The sequence below is a fragment of the Phyllopteryx taeniolatus genome, chromosome 21 (genome assembly GCF_024500385.1).
Source record: "Phyllopteryx taeniolatus isolate TA_2022b chromosome 21, UOR_Ptae_1.2, whole genome shotgun sequence".
NCBI lineage: Eukaryota > Metazoa > Chordata > Actinopteri > Syngnathiformes > Syngnathidae > Phyllopteryx > Phyllopteryx taeniolatus.
The window spans coordinates 9,382,334-9,405,033 of record NC_084522.1 but is presented as its reverse complement, the minus strand read 5'-3'; the positions used below and the strand labels follow the sequence as shown (position 1 = coordinate 9,405,033).

The 22,700-nt window shown below is 41.9% G+C and overlaps 1 protein-coding gene across 2 annotated transcripts; it reads right to left on the bottom strand.

Moving 5' to 3' along the window:
• Nucleotides 1–1,270: 1,270 nt before the first annotated feature.
• hibadha (3-hydroxyisobutyrate dehydrogenase a) lies at nucleotides 1,271–22,559 on the bottom strand. 2 transcript variants are annotated; one of them, XM_061761178.1, is made up of 8 exons: nucleotides 22,406–22,559; nucleotides 21,057–21,217; nucleotides 20,739–20,848; nucleotides 20,509–20,630; nucleotides 8,960–9,093; nucleotides 8,228–8,304; nucleotides 3,502–3,658; nucleotides 1,271–2,050 (listed from the first exon to the last, which is right to left on the bottom strand). In XM_061761178.1, exons 1-8 carry the CDS (start codon nucleotides 22,473–22,475, stop codon nucleotides 1,892–1,894), a joined length of 990 nt encoding a protein of 329 aa, XP_061617162.1. In that variant the 5' UTR covers nucleotides 22,476–22,559; the 3' UTR covers nucleotides 1,271–1,891. The 2 variants fall into 2 exon arrangements, with proteins under 2 accessions (XP_061617162.1, XP_061617163.1); XM_061761179.1 differs by lacking the exon at nucleotides 3,502–3,658.
• Between the last annotated feature and the right edge of the window lie 141 nt (nucleotides 22,560–22,700).

Below are 22,700 nucleotides of genomic sequence, written 5' to 3'. Positions count from 1 at the left end.
ATTAGTTTGCCCTTCATTACATTCTAATGATAGAAACAAATGGATTAAACTGAGATAATGGTGCCATTTCACTCTTTAGTTTCGGACTGACTAATTAAGCAGTATATGAGGGGAAGGAGCAATGGGGAAAATATAGTTTTCCAGTGGCTGTTTTCCCACAGCCGCCATATTGAAGGTCTATGCATTGTTTGAATAGATAAACTTGATGGCCAATGTTCAAAAAAATGGTGAGTTACTGTGCAGTGTTTGGCTGCAACTATACAGGTGGGGAGGGACAAAGTCTCATTTCACAGTTTACCGGCACCAATTTTGAATCAGGGCCAGAAAACCGAACATTGGTCAAGCTAAAGATGGAAATTTGGGCTTTCACAACTCTGGCCAGTTTGTTTTGAACACTTCATTAACCGTAAGATTTAACACATTGCAACGTTGGAAAATGCATGTTAAATACTGTACATCGAGTAATATATCTCAATTTTCAGGGTTTACATTTTACTTCAGAACTCTGAAGAAATCCATCCATCCATCCATGGATCCATTCTCTTAACCGCTTATCCTCGCTAGGGTCGCGGGTCTGTTGACGTCCACCTCAGCTAACACTTGGGAGATTGGCGGGGTACACCCTTAACTGGTCACCGACCAATCGCAGTCGAAGAAATACAGATTCATAAAATATATATCTTATGATGGCTATCGGTCGATGGTTGCTGTGATAATATATTAAACGAACATACGTGTCCGAAATGTAGGATTCTTTGATTACCGGTATGGCAGCGGATTACCACCATGCAAACTCCTTTCAAGCCTTGAGGCTAGTGTTAGGTGAAAGTCAATGCTATTTTAGCTAAAGTAAGCCAAGCCAAGCGAAACTATATTATTACAAGAATATACAAGTTATATTCTAGTTTAGCAAATCCAGGAGAGACAGTGAATATATTGGTAGAAGGAATGGAGCTGGCAGACGAGAGCACCAGAGGAGGACCTAAAGGAAGGTTGATAGATGTAGTGAGTGACGACATGAGGGGAGTTGGCATTAAAGACGACGATGCAGAAGTTATTCTAGTTTAGGGTAAACATACAAGTGGGCAAGTCTTAAAAAACAAAGTACACAGAAGACATTTTAATGAACATTTTAGGTCCAAGTATGAGGTTGCACAGGGCAAAGACAAACCGTAGAGAAATATTTTGACCCCCCCCCCGCCCCCCAAAAAAAACAATTGCAGATGTCTTCATTAGTTTTGTGAAATGCCACAACAAAATAAAATATACATTATGTAGATTTTCTTAAAGCAGCAATGAAATAACTGTTCCCTGCTTATAACTTTAATGCAAATTGAAAATGAACAACCGGAAACAAGCAGAGGTTGACCATGTTTTGAAGTGAACGGTGAACAACTGAAACAGTGTTTGACATGGAATAATACTTCAGTGGCATAGAGGTAAATTCAAGTAGATTCTGTAACATCAAACGCCCCTGAGCATTGTACAGTGTGCATAAAGTGCTCAACTAAACATCTAAATCTCACAATATTTCACAACAAGGATCAGGTCCAATCACTTAGCAGTGACAACAAGTTTGAAGTACAAAACTGGCAAAACCAACAATTGTCACTATCATCATCCTGAGGAAAAATACGGTAACATGTAAACCTGAACTTTGTCCGTCTGTACTTTTGTTTTTCCCCACACGGATTTGAGGCCAGTTTTAGCATTTCCTGGCACTCGATGTCATGAAGTGAAACTCTTGACTATGACAATGAGGGTATATGTTGGATACTAATTGGACTGGAGCTCTGCCTAAGTGCAAGTGTGTAGCCTCGGCTGAGTATTGTGGGACGAGGGGCAACGGGTGTGAGCTGGTGGGATGTGTGTGCGTATACTCTTCTTCCGCTCACTGTCCTTCTTCCTCGCGTAGGAACTGGAAGACTGATGAGAAGTCCTTGTTGGCGTAGCCTCGTGAACCCATGACTCTGTAGATCTGGTGAGCAAGGGAACCAAGAGGAATTGGCGTCTTAGTGTTGGTGGCTGTGTTTTGGGCCAAGCCAAGATCCTGGACAGAGACAGCACAAGGGAGAGAGAGAGAGAGAATAGATGGTTTTAGGCAGAACAATACATTATCATTTTTAAATTATTTTTTATTTTTTTGCATTGAATGGTGAACTACATAGGTTTTCTGTTTTATCTATTATGTTATGGATATGGAAGAGAGACAATTGGACCACAAAACCCCTCTGCAAAGAGCATATGGACCATCAAATAGACCAAGCGAGCAGACGTGTTCAAGCCCTAAATGTGTCAGCTGGCGACTGTGATTGCGGTAGCCGTACTCATACGTGGGGACGCACAATGACGGTGTACTACCACTATATAGAGAGAGCTACGCGGATGAGCTATGTAGTAAAAATAAGTAAAATGGCAGTAAAATGAAATGAAACGCAATAAATCACCCGTGAAGCAGAATGAGGAAGAAGTAGGACCAAGGGTGTAACAAGCATGTGAAAATACGACGAGCATTTGGTTCCCTACAAAATGAACGATGAAGTCAATGCAGTGGAATCTAAACTGATGAATGAAAATGATTTCATTTGTTTGACATCTAGAAACAATGGTACAGTGAACACCTGTTTATCGGGGATATGTTCCAGAGACACCTGCAATAGGTGAGAATCTGTCATAGAGAGCCATATTTGTATTTAACTTTATTAAGCATTAAACAGCTTTTAAAAACATTGTAAACATATTTGAACAAAAAAACTGCAAGCATAAAATGTATAGAAATACTGTCAATTTTGAAACATCCGTGTACATGCATGTGCCTTCAAGAGGTGGGGCCTGGTGGGGTGGCGTGTGACGTCAACAAGTCTGCATGTGGTTGTCTGGGCGTGAGCTGGGGCTGACAGCAGCTTGCTCATTGTGTTCATGTTTTAGTGAATAAATGTTCATTGGCGACTGTTACGCTCCTTTAAGACATTCAGTAAGTGAGTATAGCGTGTTAAAAAAAAAAACAATTACTTAAAAAGATGATGCGATCTATTAGGGGCACAAATGACGAAACGGGAGAACACTAGTCAGTGTCACGTTCAAGCTGTAGAATCATAAAACCTATGTTAAGTGTACAGGTTTTAAGCAGCGAACCACTGTACAGTAAGACTCACAAACAGTTGTTGTACTCAACCTTGGCTTTGATGATAAAAACCCGCAGATCTCTTCAACATTAAGACTAAACACGGCTGACTTTGCTGTGTACACATCCCGTTTTCCTGTTCCAAATTTGGTTCTATAGTCACCTTCATCTACCAACACTTGTCCCCTTCTATGGTGGCGTCACCACAAAAAACCCAAAGGAAAAGTCAAACACACTTGCAGAGATAACCCTTTAGGTGTTCACTGAGCTGAAGACTCACGACATCACGCATAATGATAGTTTGGTCTTCTTCCAAGATGACCAATTTTGAGGTTGCACTGTAATTAATCCCTATTAAACCTGATCAAGAGTTCTACCTTGGCCATTAGTGTAGTTCCAAATCCTCCCTGGTAGTTGTTGGCCGAAGGGACTCCGTCCATGACACCAGGGACAGGATTGTATGCGTCACTGGACCAACAGCGACCTGAGGACATGTTGAGGATTTTGGCCAGAAGCCTAGGGTCCAAACCCAGTCTAGAAGGAAGACACAAGGAGTCAGAATCTACTTCGGAAGAACTAAAACTATATGCTAATCTATAGCATCAATTCCTGTCTGAACAATTAACGACTTCAATCGCAAAATCCGACAAGTACCGTTTTGACAAACATAGAGCCTCGCGCCTACTTGCAGACTGCCTACCATGGCATCGTTCGACGGAGCATTTCCTGACACTGCAAAACCAAACTACGTAAAACCCATCGAAAGTAAAGGTTTTATTGCATAAAGCGCCGCTTCGAAAGACTGTTTCAATAAGTTTGATTTCTTTTGCCAAATTAGCCTCTTAATTTCTGAATTTATATTAACTTAGAATCCCCAAACTATTTTTTTAAATTTGTAACCTTACATCCATCCATTTTCTGAGCCACTTATCCTCACTAGGGAGCGGGAGTAGTGCTGGAGCCTATCCCAGCTATCATCGGGCAGGAGGCGGGATACACCCTGAACTGGTTGCCAGCCAATCGCAGGGCACGTATAAACAAACAACCATTCGCACTCACATTCACACCTACGGGCAATTTAGAGTCTTCAATTAACCTACCATGCATGTTTTTGGGATGTGGGAGGAAACCAGAGTGCCCGGAGAAACATGCAAACTCCACACAGGCGGGGCTGGGGATTGAACCCCGGTCCTCAGAACTGTGAGGGAGACGCTCTAACCAGTCGACCACCGTGCCGCCTATTTCCTAAAATCACAAAAAAAATAGAGTAGTCTGCTTTTGCGTTTGGACTCTTCAATCGATACCTCCGCAGAGATTTTAGTAGGATTATGTAAAATGTAATGAACAAAATTTGATGAAGTTTTGAGAACTGTTGGATGATCCAATTGTTCCATCTATCGAGTCACTCAAAGGAACAATCCTTGAGTCGGAGTGTGAAGGGGCACAAGTAAAATGAAGAAAAATGTGTGTGCGCCAGCAAATGACCCCCATTGAACCCTGCGCCTGCTGCGACCATTCCTCAGCGTTAATAGCTGAAGGCTTTGTAATGCCGCCTAATGCAGTATTGATGTTTAGCGGCACGTCTATCCTTCATCTTCCCTCTTTCATGAAAAAAAGTGGAAGAGGAGGAGGTGAAGTGGTTTAAGCAGCACAGGGGAGCCATAAACCTCACTGTCACTGGATGTTTTTTTTTTTTTGAACCTCCGGCTGCAGCAGCAGCCTACGATTACGCATGCAAGCGGGAGAGGAAAAGGGGAAGCAGGCGGTGGCACAGAGCGAGACGCGGTGCCAAGCATGACAGCAGAGAGGGTGGACCAAGTGTGACTCCAGTGTCTGTCGCTGGTCTAATCTGCTTGGGTAACAAATGAATGCTTTAAAAGGCCAGCGTAAGGCTGCCCACATCAAGCCCAGTGTTACTTACAGGCCTGTAACTCCACTCTGCTCTCAATATGACTGTTAAACCATCATAGCTCCTCACAGCCTCCCTCCCTCCACCTGGCTTTCATTCTGCCATAACTATGAAAGTACAGCTTTTTATTAGCAGACTACTAACTAATTAAGGACGGGTTGCATTTACATGCTCTCCTTGTCTCTTTTGTGTCCTGTGTCTGTTTTGGAAATGTGGCATCAGTGGATCCTGGTTTCTGACGGCTTTTTAAGCCACACTTTTTTCCTCCTCCGCCTCCACTTGTTCTCCTCCCCATCTCCTGTGCTGACACGTCCCCCGTCTGAGGACTCAAGGGGACATATGTTTGACATCGACCCCGCAGCACCCCCCAAGCTACTTTCACCATTTCCCTCAAATGCACACACATTCACAGCGGCCCCTCCTTGTGTTCTGGGTGAGCAGCTGAAAAGGTTACGGGCTGGACACACAATAAAGCGCGTCCGAGCGCACAGATCATTTGTTATGGCGAGCAGGGACGCTGACTGCGAGCTGTTGTCCTCTGTTAACGATAAATCAATGAATTTCCCATCCTGCTCCCATCACACACTCGCTCGCATTACCTCTCAAACGGCCACGGTTGTTAGCCGGCGCAGTGGAGGTGTTCTTCGCCCGCGGTAATTTGCGTGGAGAAGGCGACATGTCACGCTTTAACAAGATTGTCATGGACAGACATAGTCACAGGCGGCGACACAAACGTGTTGCTGTGCGATGCCGCCGCAGATGAAAGAAATGTGCTGACAACGATGAGACGGAAGTAAGAAAGGGAGGGTGTTTATGAGTTAGCAGTTCATTTGCAGCACTGATAATGTCTGTTCCACTGCAATTAGCTCCTCATCCTCAAGTGATGCCACAAGAGAGCCTACGACTCCTGTTTGTTATCACAATAAAGAGGTGACGAGCGCACACACAAGCTTGAACAGTTTCATTTATAGAGGCAACAAGCGCATTTATAAGCTCTAATCAATTCATTCAGGCTGCAATGAGATTTAATTCCCTTTTAACAAAAAATGGCTGTCTGTTGTCATGACCTTTATAAATCACCTACACTAGTGTGTGTACACGAGGTAAAAGTCCTACGCTGTAAATGGTCTCCTTTCATGTACATCATTAAAAATCACAGTTGCGCCACTCTCCTATGTCTGCAGTCTTTACACACTCCCATTTCACTGACTGCATGCAGAAATTACAGCAGGCACAAATGATGCAAAGGAGAGTAGAAGGGATTAAAAGGACAAAAAAAAACTAAGAAGGTAACACAAATAGTGACAAGAAAAGAAAAGGAAGAAAGACAGCTTGTGTGTGCGCTTATAATTGTAATGCGTGGCGATTCCTTGCACTCTGAGACCGTCATGCTCTGGTGGAGACGGGCCGAGCCTCCATCTGAGATCAACAAATTAGCTCCACGAAAAGAAGACACTCGCTTTTAGAAATGCCAGCTTTATTAGCCAAGTCTTGCCTGATAACGTTTCAGTGTCTGAGCGTGTGAGTGTGTGGGGGCACACAAAATAGAAAAAGGTTTTGAACCAGTTTTAAAATATTATTTAGTCCAAATTCTCAGATTTCACCATCTGAAATACAAATTCTTTCTGATTTCCATAGTCCTCCATGACATAATTGTCTGTTTTAAGCAAAACAATACAATCTTTGAAATTTTTGGCAAGTTTCTTATATGGTTTGGCTCAGACATGACCCCAGTCAATTCCAAAATTGACAGGGCCAAATTTGAAATCCAAAAATCCTTTGAAGGCTCAACACATGAGACAATAGGATCAGTAATTCCCAAATATATAATAACCAGAATAAGTGCATTTAACGTCATACATTTTCTACATTATTGATACTTTTATTCACCTTACATTCATCGTTTGGAACAATCTGTGCATACTTTTTTGCCTCTTGAAGACTGGCCAACATTTTTTTCAGCATACGTCTGTCCGTCTCATCTGCTGTCTGTGCGACTGATCGTCTAGGCGACGACTGTTCATGACGCGTTGAAGGGTCGCTCAGAAAAATGTCTTACGATATGTTAAAAAGGAATGTGATAAAATTGCGGGGGACAGAGGGGACAGATTTGAAAAGTGGAGGGGCACATGTCACCCTCCCAGCCCCTCCCCCCAACTTTGCCCTGCTTCTCTGTCAGTGGATCAATGCATGTGCTGACACATGGGTCTAACCTGAAACTATACAGATAATATTTGGGATGAATTATTGTGCTATATTTACTTCTTTGACACAGACTGTTGTAATGTGTACAGTCATTCTGTAAAAGTCACAGGCTTCAGTGTGTCAGCATATAAATGAGAGTGTGTGCACGTGTGTTTGTGCGACGTGTAAATCCATGTTGCTCCTTTAATGCCGCCATATTTCAGTGGCCGAGGGAGGGGATTTATGTGCAACTGCTCATGCCAATTTTCCTCTTCTGTCTCAGCTATGATAAATCAGTCGCACCAGCACAGCTGCACTCGGCCCGTGCGCACACTCATGCATGTGCATTAAAACCAGGTGCTCTATGGCATTTAAGTCGTCAAAACCCATAAAGACACCTGATATTAACACTGCGAACGGAGGAAGTAGCCTGACAAAGGAGATATGCATCATTTCGGAGGTTGGTAATTTACACTTATGAACTCCAGTATCGCTTTTCATTCATCTGAGGAAAACTGAGGTGGCCTCAATTTGAAACCCTAATTAGATGCATCTAATTGATGAAGATTTTTGGAGAGAATCTGTATGAGAAAAGATCTGTTTTGGATTTTACAGGTTTTAAAAAAATCTTATCTCACTTAATAGCCCATTATTAACACCCTAAATTGTAGCCTGATGTCGGTGGTGTCCACTGACAGGATCAGAGCCAGGGACTCCTCCCCGTCATCCATCTTTCCAACAGATACTTGGGGCCTCGTTGACCTCCTTTGCACTTTAATAAACTAAACTACATTTCAAAATCTGGACAGAAGTTGGAAATACTACCACGGTTACACCAACAGCATTTCAAAGGTTGCAAAACTGTCAAAAATGTCGAAATAAAGAAAGGAAGGGAAAAAAAGATTGCTGTCGATCTGGTATGCATGTCTCTAAATATCTGTAGCGTCGACATTAAATTGGGGGTCACTCCAACTAATATAGTTTGCTTTAGAGGGTCAACATGAGCTTACCTGATGCCAAGGTTCATAGTCTCTGCAGTTCCAATCATCCCAATGGCCAGCAGCATGTTGTTGCAGATTTTTGCCGCCTTAAGAGGAATCGCAAAAAAGAAATGTCACCTGTCCTGCATATTATTGGATCATTTTCAAGATTTACAAAACAGTAAGTACATCTACAGTGATTTATGAGTTTAATTCATTCTGTGACCAGGCTCATAACTACATTTACTTGAATATTATTGAAACTCCATTAATCCTTTCCAGCTCCCGCAAAAAACAAAACCATTTTTTTCTTGTTTTTAATACAGAAAAACAGTGATGTATTGCATAAAAACATAATAACAGAGACTGTAAAGAAAAAGTAGTTTTAGAACGTGTAATTACTTTTTGAACATACGTTTATTCAAGTGTTGGATGTGCGCCTTTAAGGGGTGTGGCCTAGTGAGTGACATCAGGAGCTGGATTTAGAGTTGCTCCTTGCGAGTTTGTCCTGTTCAATAAACTCTCTCTTGTTGCTAACATGCGAAGGGATTACAGTTTTGTTTCATTTTCTACACTACACTCGAGCGGCGGCGTATCGGACTGAATATTATTTGTATTTCCTTGTGAGTCAATGTGTTTCGTGGAACACAGGAACACATTGTTTTAAATGTTTTTAACAGCATGTTGCATCAGTAACTGTAATTTTGTGCATATGATTCAAGTTGCGGGTTAAAATGTGTCTGGGTGATTTTGCGAGTTGACCTGTCCGGTGCCAACTTGTCCACAGTAGACAACGTTGGCTCCCATGCAGGTGAGCAGCTCCTGTGCTGCCTGGTACTCCTCCTCCACTCCACCCACCATGAAGGTCAGCTTGGCCAAGCTGGCAGCACCGACACCTTAACACACAACACGAGAGTAGATGTTAGCTGAGGGGAACACATACAGTACATATCAGCTCCCTTTGGAGGAGGACAACCCAATTTCATTTTAAGCCTGTCCCAAATTGGATTGGAAAAAAACCTAATTACAGTTCAATTACTAACCAAAAGTCGTATGGGATTGACCAAGTAGAAGGGAAAAGGACATTCATCATCATCTAAGACATGATAGCGTGTATTTAGATATTTTACTTATCTTGGAGATTGAGTAATCCTTCTGTAAATGTAGAAAATGTCTTGAACTCACACTAATGTGATTCTGCAACAACAAAAAGGTGAATTGCTGTACGTTTATTCGGGAATCTCTAAACATATTCTTATTCAAAGCAAGAGGAAAATGCGAGGCATGATCAGAACGTTAACTCGTCAGAAACGTTTTGGTTGAAAAATATTCAATACAATTAAAGGCAATAATGTGCCATTGTAATATGACCGCACTAAAATGTTATAGTCTTACTATACTAAATAGTTTGCTGAGGAGTGTTTTGGCATGGTATCAGTGGTTTCTTATTATATTCTAGGAATAAATGTATTATCTACAGGTGTATTGAATTCCAAAATTTAGGAATTTTCTTTGGTATTTCAGCTTGGCAACCACGTTTCTTGTCTTTTCCAATTGTAGTTTCTAATCATGACCAAACGGAGATCAGATGACTTGACATTTGGTAAGATTTATTTCAATTTAATTTATTATTACCTCCTCTGGAAATTCAAATCCCACTCTGTTGTTTGCATACCACAAAGTGAACACGGTCACACACATCTTAATGAGAGACGTCAGAGTAAAAGGGTTCCCCAAACTGTGCTGCACCCCTTGAGCTACGGGAGGCGGGGTCAATGCCTTGCTTAAGGGCACCTCCACAGCAGTCAGGGTACAGACGAGCTTCTCTTTCCAACAACTAATTGCCATTTTCATGTGTCTGCAGCGGGACTTGAACCGACTTCACTTTTCATGACCAAAACTCAAATCAAGTTTCATTTTAAATACATGTGGTAAACGTATGCTTGAAAGAGCTTAATGTATCTCCCACTTGACTGTGTTTCAAAAGGTCATCTTTGCACTTTGCGTGTGTGTGACACTCATGGCGGGACAGGCGTGTTAAGTAGCGGCGCACCAGAGGGACAGACGCATCTTTAAAAGCCGATTGTTGCAATCATCCACTGCACAACCCTCGTGGGAGCCCTTGCCTTTTGTCCTGTCACCCTTTCTCTTTCGTAAGATCACAGACGTGTAATCCCACACACACACACACACACACACACCAGCTGTGCCTGAGGCTGCACCTCCTCTTGGGGCTATCAGTGACATGCGTGAGGGGTAATTAACTTTACACTTTATCATGTTCAATTAGGCATCCCTCCCCATGCCTGATGGCTTAAGGAGCGTGCCATGTTGTGGGAGGCAATAGCAACCCCCCTCCCCCACCCCACCACACACACAACTCTCCCCCTTCTTAATGAAAAAAATAACTTCTTTTCAGAGCTGGCTGAAACTCATCAGGCTGGTGCAATCCCTTAAATGCTTCAGTGAATATCCCCAGACACCCACACCCACAACAGATTACAGGTAAACATACACACCCCCACACAAACAGAAGCCAAAAATATTGAGCAGCTTGCTGAATCGTGCACATTGACACTTTAAGCCTCCCCAAAAGGAGGAGGGGAGGCCGAGCGAGCGTGAAAGAGTGTTTCAAAATCTCTTCAGGTTGTCGTGAAACTGTAATGAAAGACCTCTTAATACTGAACGCCTAATAATGTCAGTGTTAATAATTAAACAGGAATTAGCATTGGCAAAACAGCTGAAATCAAATTATCAGTACAGGAAGGAGACTAGAAGAGTGGAGCTGATATCGGCATGGCACAAACCACATGAAATAAACATACAACCCTTAATTTTCCCTGTTACCGTCACGTGTTGATGATGATACTGTGTGTATGTCAGCGATGAGTTGTCATTAGGGCACATAAGGAAGCCAGAAGCCTACGCTGCGGGTGCGGTCTCTAGATGACAGCAAACACACAGACGTACATGCACACAAATTACGCAAACACGGTCTACAGATCATGAGCATGATGCATTTACTTCAAATCATTACTTTATATTGTACCGTTTTTCTAAAAGCACAGCTTGGGAGGGGGATCAAGACGTTAAATAATAAGTCAAAGAAGTTGGGAAAACTAAAAAAAGAAAGGGCAAAGAGAGAGGTAAAAAAATAAATAAATCATCTAGCATCAGGTATAAGATCTAGCCTTTGAATCTATTTTTTTTCCCCAAGCAGCAGACCAAGGCATTCTCTTAAAGACATACACTTACAAAAAGCAGTGCGAAAACTGCTGCTTCATTAGCAGAGATCACGGTTTGTGGACAACTAAAGAGGCAATTATTGATAACACGGTCGATGTGCTGATCGATATATTATACTAAAGAGAAAATGAGGAGGCGAGAGGAAGGTAAAGAGAAAATGGAGATGGGGAGACACCAGAGGAGAATAACGATCTTCCTCTTCTTCCCTCCCAACATTGCTTCCCTCAAATTAACTAATCACCCTAATAAGCTCTTATGATATGTAGAGGATTTCTATAAGCGGTGGTCATCCAGGAATGATGGAAGATCCATGAGGTTGGGGGGGGGGGGAAGAAAAACACATCATTATCATAATGTGCGTGTTTGAGTATTGGTGACTCAGTTCAATGTGCACACACTCAGGTTCATCCGTTGTCACATATGTGTGAGCGTGTAATGTAATTTTCTTTACACGCCACCTATGCAGGATGTTAAACTTGCACAGTGTAAATTATGCACATATGCATCAGTGTGCATGTGCGGAGGGACGTCCCGTTCTCGGGCCAGTTCTGTCAGAGACGGATTAAAGAGGAATCCTAATGAGGCTTCGTGAGAGCTGGGTGCACCGGCTCATCCATCCCAGCGGGAGTGACAGTCGTGGATCGTTAGCACTGCACAACTACACAATGCCCCCTAGGGGGAGACAAGATATGTAATAGTGTGTATGGGGGTGGGGTGGGTGGGGGCTAACAAGACAACTGCAAGAGAGGAAGTTGTTGTTATGATGAAAGAATGGGTATTGTGTGTGAAAGTAAGCAGGATGAATTAAAGGAGAGTGCTAGACCGTGGTAAAAATAATGGTTCAGGAGACCCCCAAAAGCACCCCGTTAAAATATTCTCAAAACACGTTTAGGTCGGATGGACTGAGCCACCGTAATGCCACTTTTTCACTGCAAAGAATTGTCTCAGTTTCATTAATTTCCCAATGCTTATTCAAGTCAGTGTCATGGGTGAGCTGGAACCTATCCTAGTGCACTCTGGACTGCGTGCCAATCGCAATGGAGGATAAGGTCTGTCTCCTGTAGGTACTTCTCTACATGTGGCTCAAATCGAATCTGAATGGAGACGTACAGAGACCTGTACAATGAACCCCGGTGGGGGATACATTCCAGACTCACCTGCAGTAAGTAAAACCCTGCACTACAGAGACGCTATATTTTTATAAATGTACCCCTTAACTCTGGCTCTCCTTTCCCACATACAAGGACATCACAATAAGTAAGAATACCATAAAAACGACTGCTTAAAAAAATGCAATATAGTGAGTCCACTGTGTTGTCCAGAGCTAATGCACAAGAGAGTAAGCTAACGTTAGCGTGTGTCCTTATTCTTTTTATTTCTAGCCGTGTAATCTGACCATGACTATTGCTCGACCATCAGAACTTTACGTCACCCATACAGTAAAGGCTCTGCATGCTTGAGTACCTGCTTTTGTCAACTGAAAAGCTTCAATAGCGAGTAGAGTCACGGCAAGCAGTGGAAAAGCTGTGTATATCTAGAGTCTAATGGAAATTGGCTGCTCTATCCTCCTCTATGACAGATGGGAAGCACAGCAACATGTGCGCATGTGGAGGTGCTTGTAGCTTGCGCGAAAATGTCGGCACACAACCACGACACATATACACGCTTCTCCTTCATCTGAGCTCCTTTCACAGCAAGAGTTAATGAGCAGTCGATCAAACATTATTAGGGCAGATGCTTTGCAGCATGTCATTAAACATTAACGTCAGAGGATGAAACTTCTCGGCGGCAAAAGCAACATCAGAGGAACAACTTTGGTTTGGTTGTTTTGTAGTGCACCGTCTTCAGTAGCACTACTTTCATTACACTAAACAAACATCCAAAGCAATCCACAAGCACTTATAAGATTTGACACTTAAAGCTCCTTTTAAAGTGGTTAATAACGTCAGCGTTCTTGCAAGTACAAGATCCATGTGTGTATGTTTACCGTGGACAAGTACAAGTAAGAGGGCAAGGCGCTAGTAAGACATGAGTTAACACTTCTGAGGTTGAGTTATTAGTAAAGCAGTAGGGCCCTTCTTATTGTGAAAGGATTTTCTGTTAAACTACAGTGCACACATACAGTTTATGAATTAGTTGATGATAATGTACAGAATGATGAATGGATTGTACAGTGCGTAATAAATTGTGTAGACCACCTGTCATAAAAACGAGAAGAGACCATCCATTATCATGAAGTGCTGTAATGTGGACTCTCAGCATTTTACCGTTTTGAACAGAAATTAGGAATTTCAAACTGAATTCACCTTTTTGTACTCACTAACTGGGCTTTTCTGAGGTACCAGAAATTATTCAAGCATAACATTCTACCATTAAAACTATATATTTTTTGCAACGCAAGTACTGTAGATCAATGATTCCCAACCACACACTAGTGTGCCATGAGAGATCACCAGGCGCGCCACGGGAAATCATCCGATTGCACTTAATTTGTCCCAAATTTATTATTGAAATATATATCTTTGTACAGCTACAGTATATATATATGTTGAGGGTTCACTGTATAACATTTCTTGCCACAACTTTAGTTCCAAGTGTACTTGCTGTGAACAAATACATTGTACAACCTTGTTTGCTCACTTTTCCAAGCTAAATTGGGCTTTTCTGCAGTAATCTCAATGGGAGTAGATGGCCTGCAGTTTAAGCCAGCAGGGTTTAGAATGCTTAGAGGCCAACAACACGAGGCATGTGGTCCACCATTATAATTACACCCACGGGAAGATCTCTTACTCAAACAAATTAAAAACCAAAGTAGGAGCCATAAAAACCATAACGGATCTCGAGTAATTCAGTGAAACGGTACAAGGGAATGCGCATTGGCCAAAATCACAGACTTAAAAATGTAAAAAAATAAATAAAATAGCACTTTCAACAGTTGATCTCCCAACTTTGCCAATGCTGCACTGTTTTGTTCAAAACATAGTATCAGCTCCAGTTAATGAGTGCAGAACCATGACAACCGAATCCTACCCAAAAATGCTCCATGAGAATCTTCGAGAGAATGAAACAGGGGATATTACAGTTTGAGTGTCAATTTGTATTTTAGTATCATGCTATAGCTTTAAGGTGCAAGTTTGCAATGCCCGTCTATTGACCATAAGACTAACTTTAATAATCATCGCCATCATTATCATCATCACCATCAGTAACTCTTCAATTCCACGAGGGGGAGGTTGGTCAATGGCAGGTGACAAGAGAATGGAGTGGGAAGGAGCAATCCACGATCAATCGTTTCTCTCGCCCGATGAGGCTCATTTAGAAAAAGTGCAAGCTAATAACGGTGCACAGTTAGTCTGCAGGCACCAACGCAGAAATGCACCCTCGCATGATCATGACTGTTATCAAAACTGTCCTTCAAATGAACAGAATGCTAATTCCTCCTTAAGTGACTGACATTTGAGTTACATTTGACAGACAGAGCGGGTTAATATGACTCATACACCAGCTGACTCTTTGTCTGTGTGCGCACAAATACACATGGGTACACACAAACATACACAACAGATGACATAGGGGAAGTAAGAGCCAGTCCACAGCTGCTGTCGGTCTACCTCCATCTGGAGCACGGGCTCCATTGCCCCCCATCAGCATCCCCCTCAAGCGACGCTACCCTGACGCTCTTTACTACCTTTCCATCCCCTCCCGTGCCCCCCCGCACTTCCAAGCTCCCCCTGTGTCACCAGAACCCGTCAATGGGAGGCTTGTTATGCTAATCTAGTCTGTGGGCCGCTGTCTCTCTTGTACTTGTTAGCCATCAAACTGACAGACTGCAACCGCAACGCCCCCTTCCCACTGAGCCTGAATCATCACTAACCTCCAGTAACCGGCCTTCAGGCTCTGAGACTCATTTTCTCATTAATCCCATTCTCAGACTGGATTAACCTGGCCTGAGTGAGCTCCTGTTACTTTCTATCACCACTGACCAGACATCTTGGATGAAGTGGGGGGGGGGGGGTAAAAGGTTTTTAAACAAGGTGACATTTCTAGTTGTGTCATTAATTGATATTGTTTGGTTTTCCTGAGTGTCTGATATTCAATACTGTTCACAGCTACCGACATGGCTGTTGGCATTTCCTCCACTGAAAGTACTTCTATATCTCATGCTAAAAATGCTTTACATAGGGATGGGATTTTTTTTGGCTCTACTGCATTAGTGCTATAGGCATCAGCATTAAACACATAAAGAAAATTTAATCTTCTGGAAAATGTCATGCAGATCAATGTCCTGAGGGCCTGAAAGGACTGAGAGTCAAATGGGTTGTTTACACGAACACCAGAATCACTATAGAAACAATTGGTACCAGCCTTGGTTTGAAAAATCTCTTTCAGGCTAGAGAATGACGTTCAAACCACCAGCAAATGACACGGAGCAACTGAAGAACTGCAGTTAATGTGATGTGGATATGATTAGAGCGGCAATGAGAAGCAGCCTAAATGGGTAGTTACTGTAGTTGAAGTCTTGAAGACCTCACAAATGAGCAGCATCAGCCCGAATGTCAATGGCCCCACAGCCGCTCAACTATTCTCACTTTCTTTTGCAGCAACAGCTTGCCTTCCCAGTGCTGGGAAAAACACAATGAAAGTTTTTTTAGGGACTTTTTAAAGCCGTCATGCGTTAGCAATGTGGCACACCACCATGGGCATAAAGGCACAAATACAGGCATTCTGGGTAATTACTGCTAACGACCCTGCCACTTGTTAGCCAGAACTTCTATTTTTGCAAGTTGTGTGCCAACACCCTTGGCCTGTGACATCAGAGTTTGTTTTGTTGTGAATCAACTTTGCATTAGGACATTTTACTGTGAGACAGTTGTGCAAGTGAGTGGCACGATATGTAGACTTCAGACCCACACTCAGCGTGAATATACCATTCTTGACGTGTATAAGTTTTACAGGAACGACAATGGAGGAAAATATTGAATTGCACTACATTCATACTGGAACAAGTATGGGCCTAAGTGACTAAATGATTTAGCGTGGGCAATCAACTTGATGATTGGTTAATAACAAAATATCAATAAATGTGTTCCTTTTGACTTTCGCGCCATACAGTGTATGAAAAGAGGTAGATAGTGCTGGGTTAGACGCAACAGTATTTGTACCATTAAGATCCCAGTCAAAAAGAAAATTTGATTAATCTTCTTAAGTTCAGATCTCAATTTTGGACATTGATGTGAAATATCTGAAAATATAAATTCATTTGACTTCTTAAAACCAAACAGAAAAAAATACAACTCAAACAATTCAAGTCATTGCATGTTGGCCTAGTGTGCTATCTATCGTAGGCAACGTTACATTAGGACTGTAATGATATACCAAAATTAAGATTCAATTTGTGTCTTGATTTCTGTCCCATGGTTCGATACTCGATTATTATTGTTATTTTTTATAAATACATGGAATGGGGAGTACACTGTGAGCTGGTATGGCTTGTGTCTGGACTTGAGGCAGAAACTCTGAGTTGGAAGGGGCGTTTCAGAAGCGAAACAGGTTTGTGTCAAACGCAATTTCCCTTTTGATACGTGCATCGTCAGAAACTTAACTTACATGTTGAATTAGAACTATAGATATGAAGAATTTAAAGTTAACATTCAGGTTTACATATGCCTTTTCCATAGCAAATATTTTGATGATTGTCATAATAAACGACCCCGCGACCCTAAACAGGATAAACGGTGTTACGAATGGATGGATGGATAAACAATGGCTCAATTAGTACTTTGTAAGACTCCACAAACGCTTTAAAACGCAAGTCCTGCTTTAAAGAATGTGAAATGAATTGCACTATAATCATAATTGTATTATTTACAGCAGTCACAGCTTAATGTGACATGTTTCAACCTGTGCAAAAAGGCCAATTTGTCACATTGCTCACAACCCACGATGCAAACTCTATTTGGGTAGGGTGCCACCTCCTGGTAGGAGCAGAGCATATTAATTAATTTCCCACACAGGCATTGACAAGGGGGTCACAGTGACTAGTTTTTTTTTTAGGCCTATGGCAGTTCCCATTGAATAAATGAACATGTTTGGATTAAACTCATTTTGGTGTGTGCTATTGAAATGAAACCTGTTAACATATGGGGGGGGGGGGGGGGTTCATGAACTGCAGATTTTTTTCGTTTTGTCTTAATACCTCATTTCTGAACACTGACTGCACATATCATTGTTTATTGACAAATAGCATGCCAAGTAAGAGGCACATGCAAAACGTTTTTGGCACAGCGAGTCATAGTAGAAGGTCAATCACTGGTCATCTCAGGCTAGTAAAAGAGGCTTATTTGGGAGACAGGAGAAGAACAACCTTCACAGGGGAGTGCGCACACAAACTGTTCACTGTCTGTAGTATGTAAACAGTGTGTGCGTTAAGGGAGAGTATCTGGCTTAAGGCTCTGATCTCCAGTCACTCGGTGCTGCAGACGCCAGCTGGTAAACATGCCATAGGCCCAGTCTATGTTTGTAAGGGCAGCAGAGTGTGTCGTCATGGATTACTTCCAAATTGTGCAATCAACAGTCAGCAACAGTCACGAATAGCAGACCAGTGTGTCAGAATGTGGCATGCTTGAAATGCATACCGAAAACCAAATTTCCGTGCGAGTCAAAAAGAGCCCTGAAGAGACGACGCGATGGACAGCATAACTGTGAAAGAGTCTCTCTCTCGCCTTATCTCCCTCCTCTGCTCTGCTCCATGTGATGGAAGCTTTTCTCCTCTTTATGACTCTTTATCTGACATGAAAGGCACTAACATTGGATACTCCGCCATTACTGCTCCATCAACATGAAAAAGCTCTGACGCGGGACTTCTCTAGCACGGCTCGGCCCATTAAGAGCGACTGGCGATCCTGTGCTCTGTCAAACAGCCATCACCAGCAGACAGCACCGACATAATGAGGACTTAAAACCTCAACCTTGTCTCGAAAATCTCTTGGTCAAATGCAGCCATAAAACTTTTGAGATGGCAGCTTGGTGGCTCAGTAATTACAACCCATGTTGCGGCGTTAACCCAAAAGGTCCCATAGTTTAAATTTACAAAGAGTGGAAGACAGGTCAGGAACTTGGCAATGGGGTCAGAGAACTATCACTGTGGTCGCTGCAATTAGATTCTTCTTTACTTTCATTCCTTTTGTTTAACACTGGAGCAGCTTGTTAAGTCAGAAATGACCCCATCTTAAATGACCAATTTTCAATTGGGCACTGCGAACGTCACAATGACTTGGAAAATGTAGTCCTTAAAATACATTTTATACAAGGCTTCACACGATCAGGATTTTTGGGGCTGATCAGCAATCACCGATCCGATCACAAGATAGAGGAATGTGTCTATTTAAATGACCTGTTCATTTACTGTATATACTTAATTGCTCAAAAAATTCTATTTACAATAAATGTATCTTTGTTCCTTTATTTATGCCAGTGAGGCATAGTGACAGACAGAACAAATGAATGGTCTTCTATTAGATGGCAGGAAGAAAATACAGTAATTAATGTATCCACATTTTGTGACATTTTTGTTTGTTGGTGTGCCGTGAGATTTTTCATTTGTAAAATATGTTCCTTATCTCCATAACGGTTGGAAATCACTCCTCTAGTCAGATCGTGTATTCTAATCAGTCAGGTCAAACCAACATTACATGACAGAAATAATGGGTGCTAACCTACTGTAATTAAATTATTTGTAATTAAATTACTTCGCTCACCCCGAAACGTTATAGCATGATTCGACAGAACGGCGGCATGTTTACGTCCAACCGTTCGTGGTACCGCTAGCTTGCTAGGCTACATAACGTTTTGTTGCCCGCTTGCGAGCCGTATCGTATTAAAAGTACGTGAACATAGGTCAAGCCAGCCTTAAACGAACGTCCTCTCCTGTCCTGAGCACCGGCGACCACCAACACACGTTTGTCTGCAGTAGTCTGACAGTGCAATCGTGAAAGAGCAAATTTGTCTTGTAATCTGATCTGGGCCTTACGTGTTGCCTGTCCCACACCGCCAAGGTTTTTTTCTTTTTTCCCCGGCGAATTACGACATTAAAGCCGATCAGCATAAAATGCTAAATATCGGCCGATACCGATCAGCCCGATTAAATCGGTGTAAAGTCTATTTTATACCCTTAAATAGAGGACTCTGTTCTAAAAGTCACCGTGCGCCAATTAATCCCAGTTTGTCATAAACTTGAATAAATAAATACCACACTTCAAATAGAAGCCTCCTTTTTTCCCTGTCAGAAACAAAGAACTGCTGGCTGTAATTATCTTGATGTTGACATCAGACACCCTTGTAGAAGTCACAAACATTGCCTGCAATGCAGACATGGCATCTGTAACGCTGACGTCTACTGTGGAGTTAAAACAAAGTGCTGCTGCATGCAGTGAAGAGCATTCCAAGGTGAAAGCTATATACAGTATTCTTTGAATTATCATTACATATTGGTATAGAAAAAATATTTAATATTATAAAGGAATTTGTACAAATAAAGACCGTCCTCAATGAAGTCCTCAGCCCTAATCAATGCCAGGTACTCTCTGTAGTTGAGTCTAGGCCACTATATGAGCAAATGCATTATGCACAGTAGTGTGCTACAGTCCTAGTCCGCTATTACATTTGCCGTTTTAGCAATTCCATAATGACTTTATAAAACTAGAATGTACCACAGTTGCGCACACACTTCCACCAGGGTTAAACTGCTACTAAAAGTGAAAAGAAATTGATTGAGCAACATCTTTGTGTGTGTTTGGCCCAACACTCATTAGTTAGTCAGAGCCAGTCAGTCAGTCACGTTAGTTAGTTAGTAGTAGTCTCCGTCCTGGTTTATGGAATATTATGGCCTATATAAAAAAATACATATTCTGTGTGTACCTTTACCAAGATTGCCATTTTCTTTCTTGTATCATGCACTAGCCCTTGACAATGTTTTATGGAAAATAATAATAATTCTTATTTTTTTCCACAATGATGCTAAATGCTTCTGTCCTACTTCATGGGAAAAAAAGCACAAAGTGTGTTACCTCCTGACACCGGTGCATCCATGAACACAGCGCCCATCTTCTCTGCTGCTAACGCCATCTCTTTCGAGACGGCAGGGTCAATGGTGGAAGAGTCAATCAAAAGCGTGCCCTTCTTTACCTTCCTGCCAATAAACCAAATAGGATTTTGTTTGCCTTCTCAGGAAACACTCCAAATGTGCTTTTTGTTTGTATGAGACTTTCATCAAGGTCCTTTAAAACTTAAAACTTACTTGAGGATGCCATTGGGGCCTGTGTAGACCTCTATCACATTTGGACTGGAAGGAAGCATTGTGAATATGCGGTCTGCTTTCTCAGCCACTTCTGCTGGGGAGTCCACTACCTGTAGAAATGAACCCATTTATGAATAACGCTTATTTATTGCAACTGTTAATTTTGTAGCATTTAAATATTTGAGTAGATTACTAAAAAGGCATCTCTATGCAATGGCTTTAAAGTAGATTCATTTTTCTCACAATTTTTAAAATAACATCCCATTATAATTGCTATAATATGTCCCTTTTAAGATACATTTATGTTTTGAGTGTTACCTGGGCACCTAGATCCTGCAGCTCCTTGCAGGACTCAGGAAAGACATCAGTTGCAATTATGGGGTAACCATTTTTCAGCAGGTTCTTGGCCATGGGACTGCCCATGTTTCCCAAACCGATAAACCCAACAGGTGTTTTTGAGGCCATTGACCGCATGGACACTGAGGGGGGGGGGGGGGGGGGGGGGGGGGGGGGGGGGGAAGAGGGAGAAAGATGGGATTTTGTTAAATTGAAAGTCCAGAGAGGAGTGCAGTCATGTACAGTAGCTGGATGCAATAAAGTTCCAGTTTAGTTATGACAAGTGTCATTCAGCCTTTTGCAACAATAAGCGGAGCTGCTAAAAACAAAAAACAAACAAACAAACAAACAAAAAACACTGCATGGGGAATGCTATGAGATTAAATGTTAGCCAAAAGATGTTTGAAAAAAGTATTTATTTATTTTTTAAAATGCAGCAGCATATCATCAATCTGTGTAGGTCAGTTACAGCCAGCTCTTGTGGGAACTGTGGCCAGGCTATTAAACAGTGCCTGTTCAGCCAATGTCCTGGCCTGTTAACAATACTACAACACTGACAGTGCACCAACCAGACAACAAAAATAATTAAGAAGGCAATCAGAAGTACATTACATCCTGATTTGTAGATCAACTATGTATACACTCTTTAAATATTCTATCCATCCATTTTTCATACTGCTTCCCCTCACTAGGGTCACGGACGTGGTGGAGCCCATCCCAGCTGACTCTGGGTAAGAGGCACGGTACACCTGAACTGGTCGCCAGCCAATCGCAGGGCACATATAAACAAACAACCATTTGCACTCACATTCACACCTACGGGCTATTTAGAGTCTTCAATCAACCTACCATGCTTGTTTTTGGGATGTGGGAAGATCTTTAAATATTATTTTGAGTAATACAAGAGTCGAAAAATACAGCTCTTTTTTTGGGGGGGCGGGGGTGTTCTTTCTGCAAATGCATTCAGTTGAAAAAGTGATGTTATAAGATATGGTAGGGTATTTGTAGGGAATGTGGACGTTATGAAAATGCATTTAAGACTTAAATGATATATTTGAAATCAAACCTAACAAAGATAACGCACCAAAAAAATGGAGCATTAGTAATTGAAACTGAACGTACATGAGTTAATTTAATGGATCATTTAAGGTTGCATTTATTGAACAAGAAATGCGACGCAGCTGGCCAACAATGGGACTTACTGTCACTTCAGTGTGCTAACCCAGCTAGCATTGGCTAAAATACTGAAGAAGACAGGATAGCTAGCGTTCGCTCCGACCTAACACGCAAAAACATTAAGACGGAAAAAACGTTCTAGGCGGATACCTTACCAACGGTAGGGCTGACATGTTTATTCCACTTTCGAAAAACATTTCGACACTCTCTTAGCAACGCTGCCATGCTTGTCTCCCCGTGACCTCGGCAGTCGGCATTCACCGTGACAGTTGTCAGACCGGTACAGCTAAATAGATCGGTAATGATTGACAGTTAATTCAACCAATGGTAGTTAGAGAATTGACGCCTTAGCCAATAGAAAAGAGCTAAAGGCGGGATAATATTTGTTTTCACATGTAAATGTCCTTCAGCCATGAATACAACCAAAATATCACAAATATATCTTATACT

What these genes read in the sequence shown, in the direction of transcription:
- hibadha (XM_061761178.1), bottom strand. Translation starts at nt 22,475, where the DNA reads ATGGCAGCGTTGCTAAGAGAGTGTCGAAATGTTTTTCGAAAGTGGAAT. An exon ending in TGCAGGATCTAGGTGCCCAG is followed by an intron (nt 20,849 to 21,056) that starts GTAACACTCAAA and finishes TCATTTCTACAG; the next exon opens with GTAGTGGACTCCCCAGCAGA. An exon ending in GACAAGTTGGCACCGGACAG is followed by an intron (nt 8,305 to 8,959) that starts GTCAACTCGCAA and finishes ATTCCTCTTAAG; the next exon opens with GCGGCAAAAATCTGCAACAA.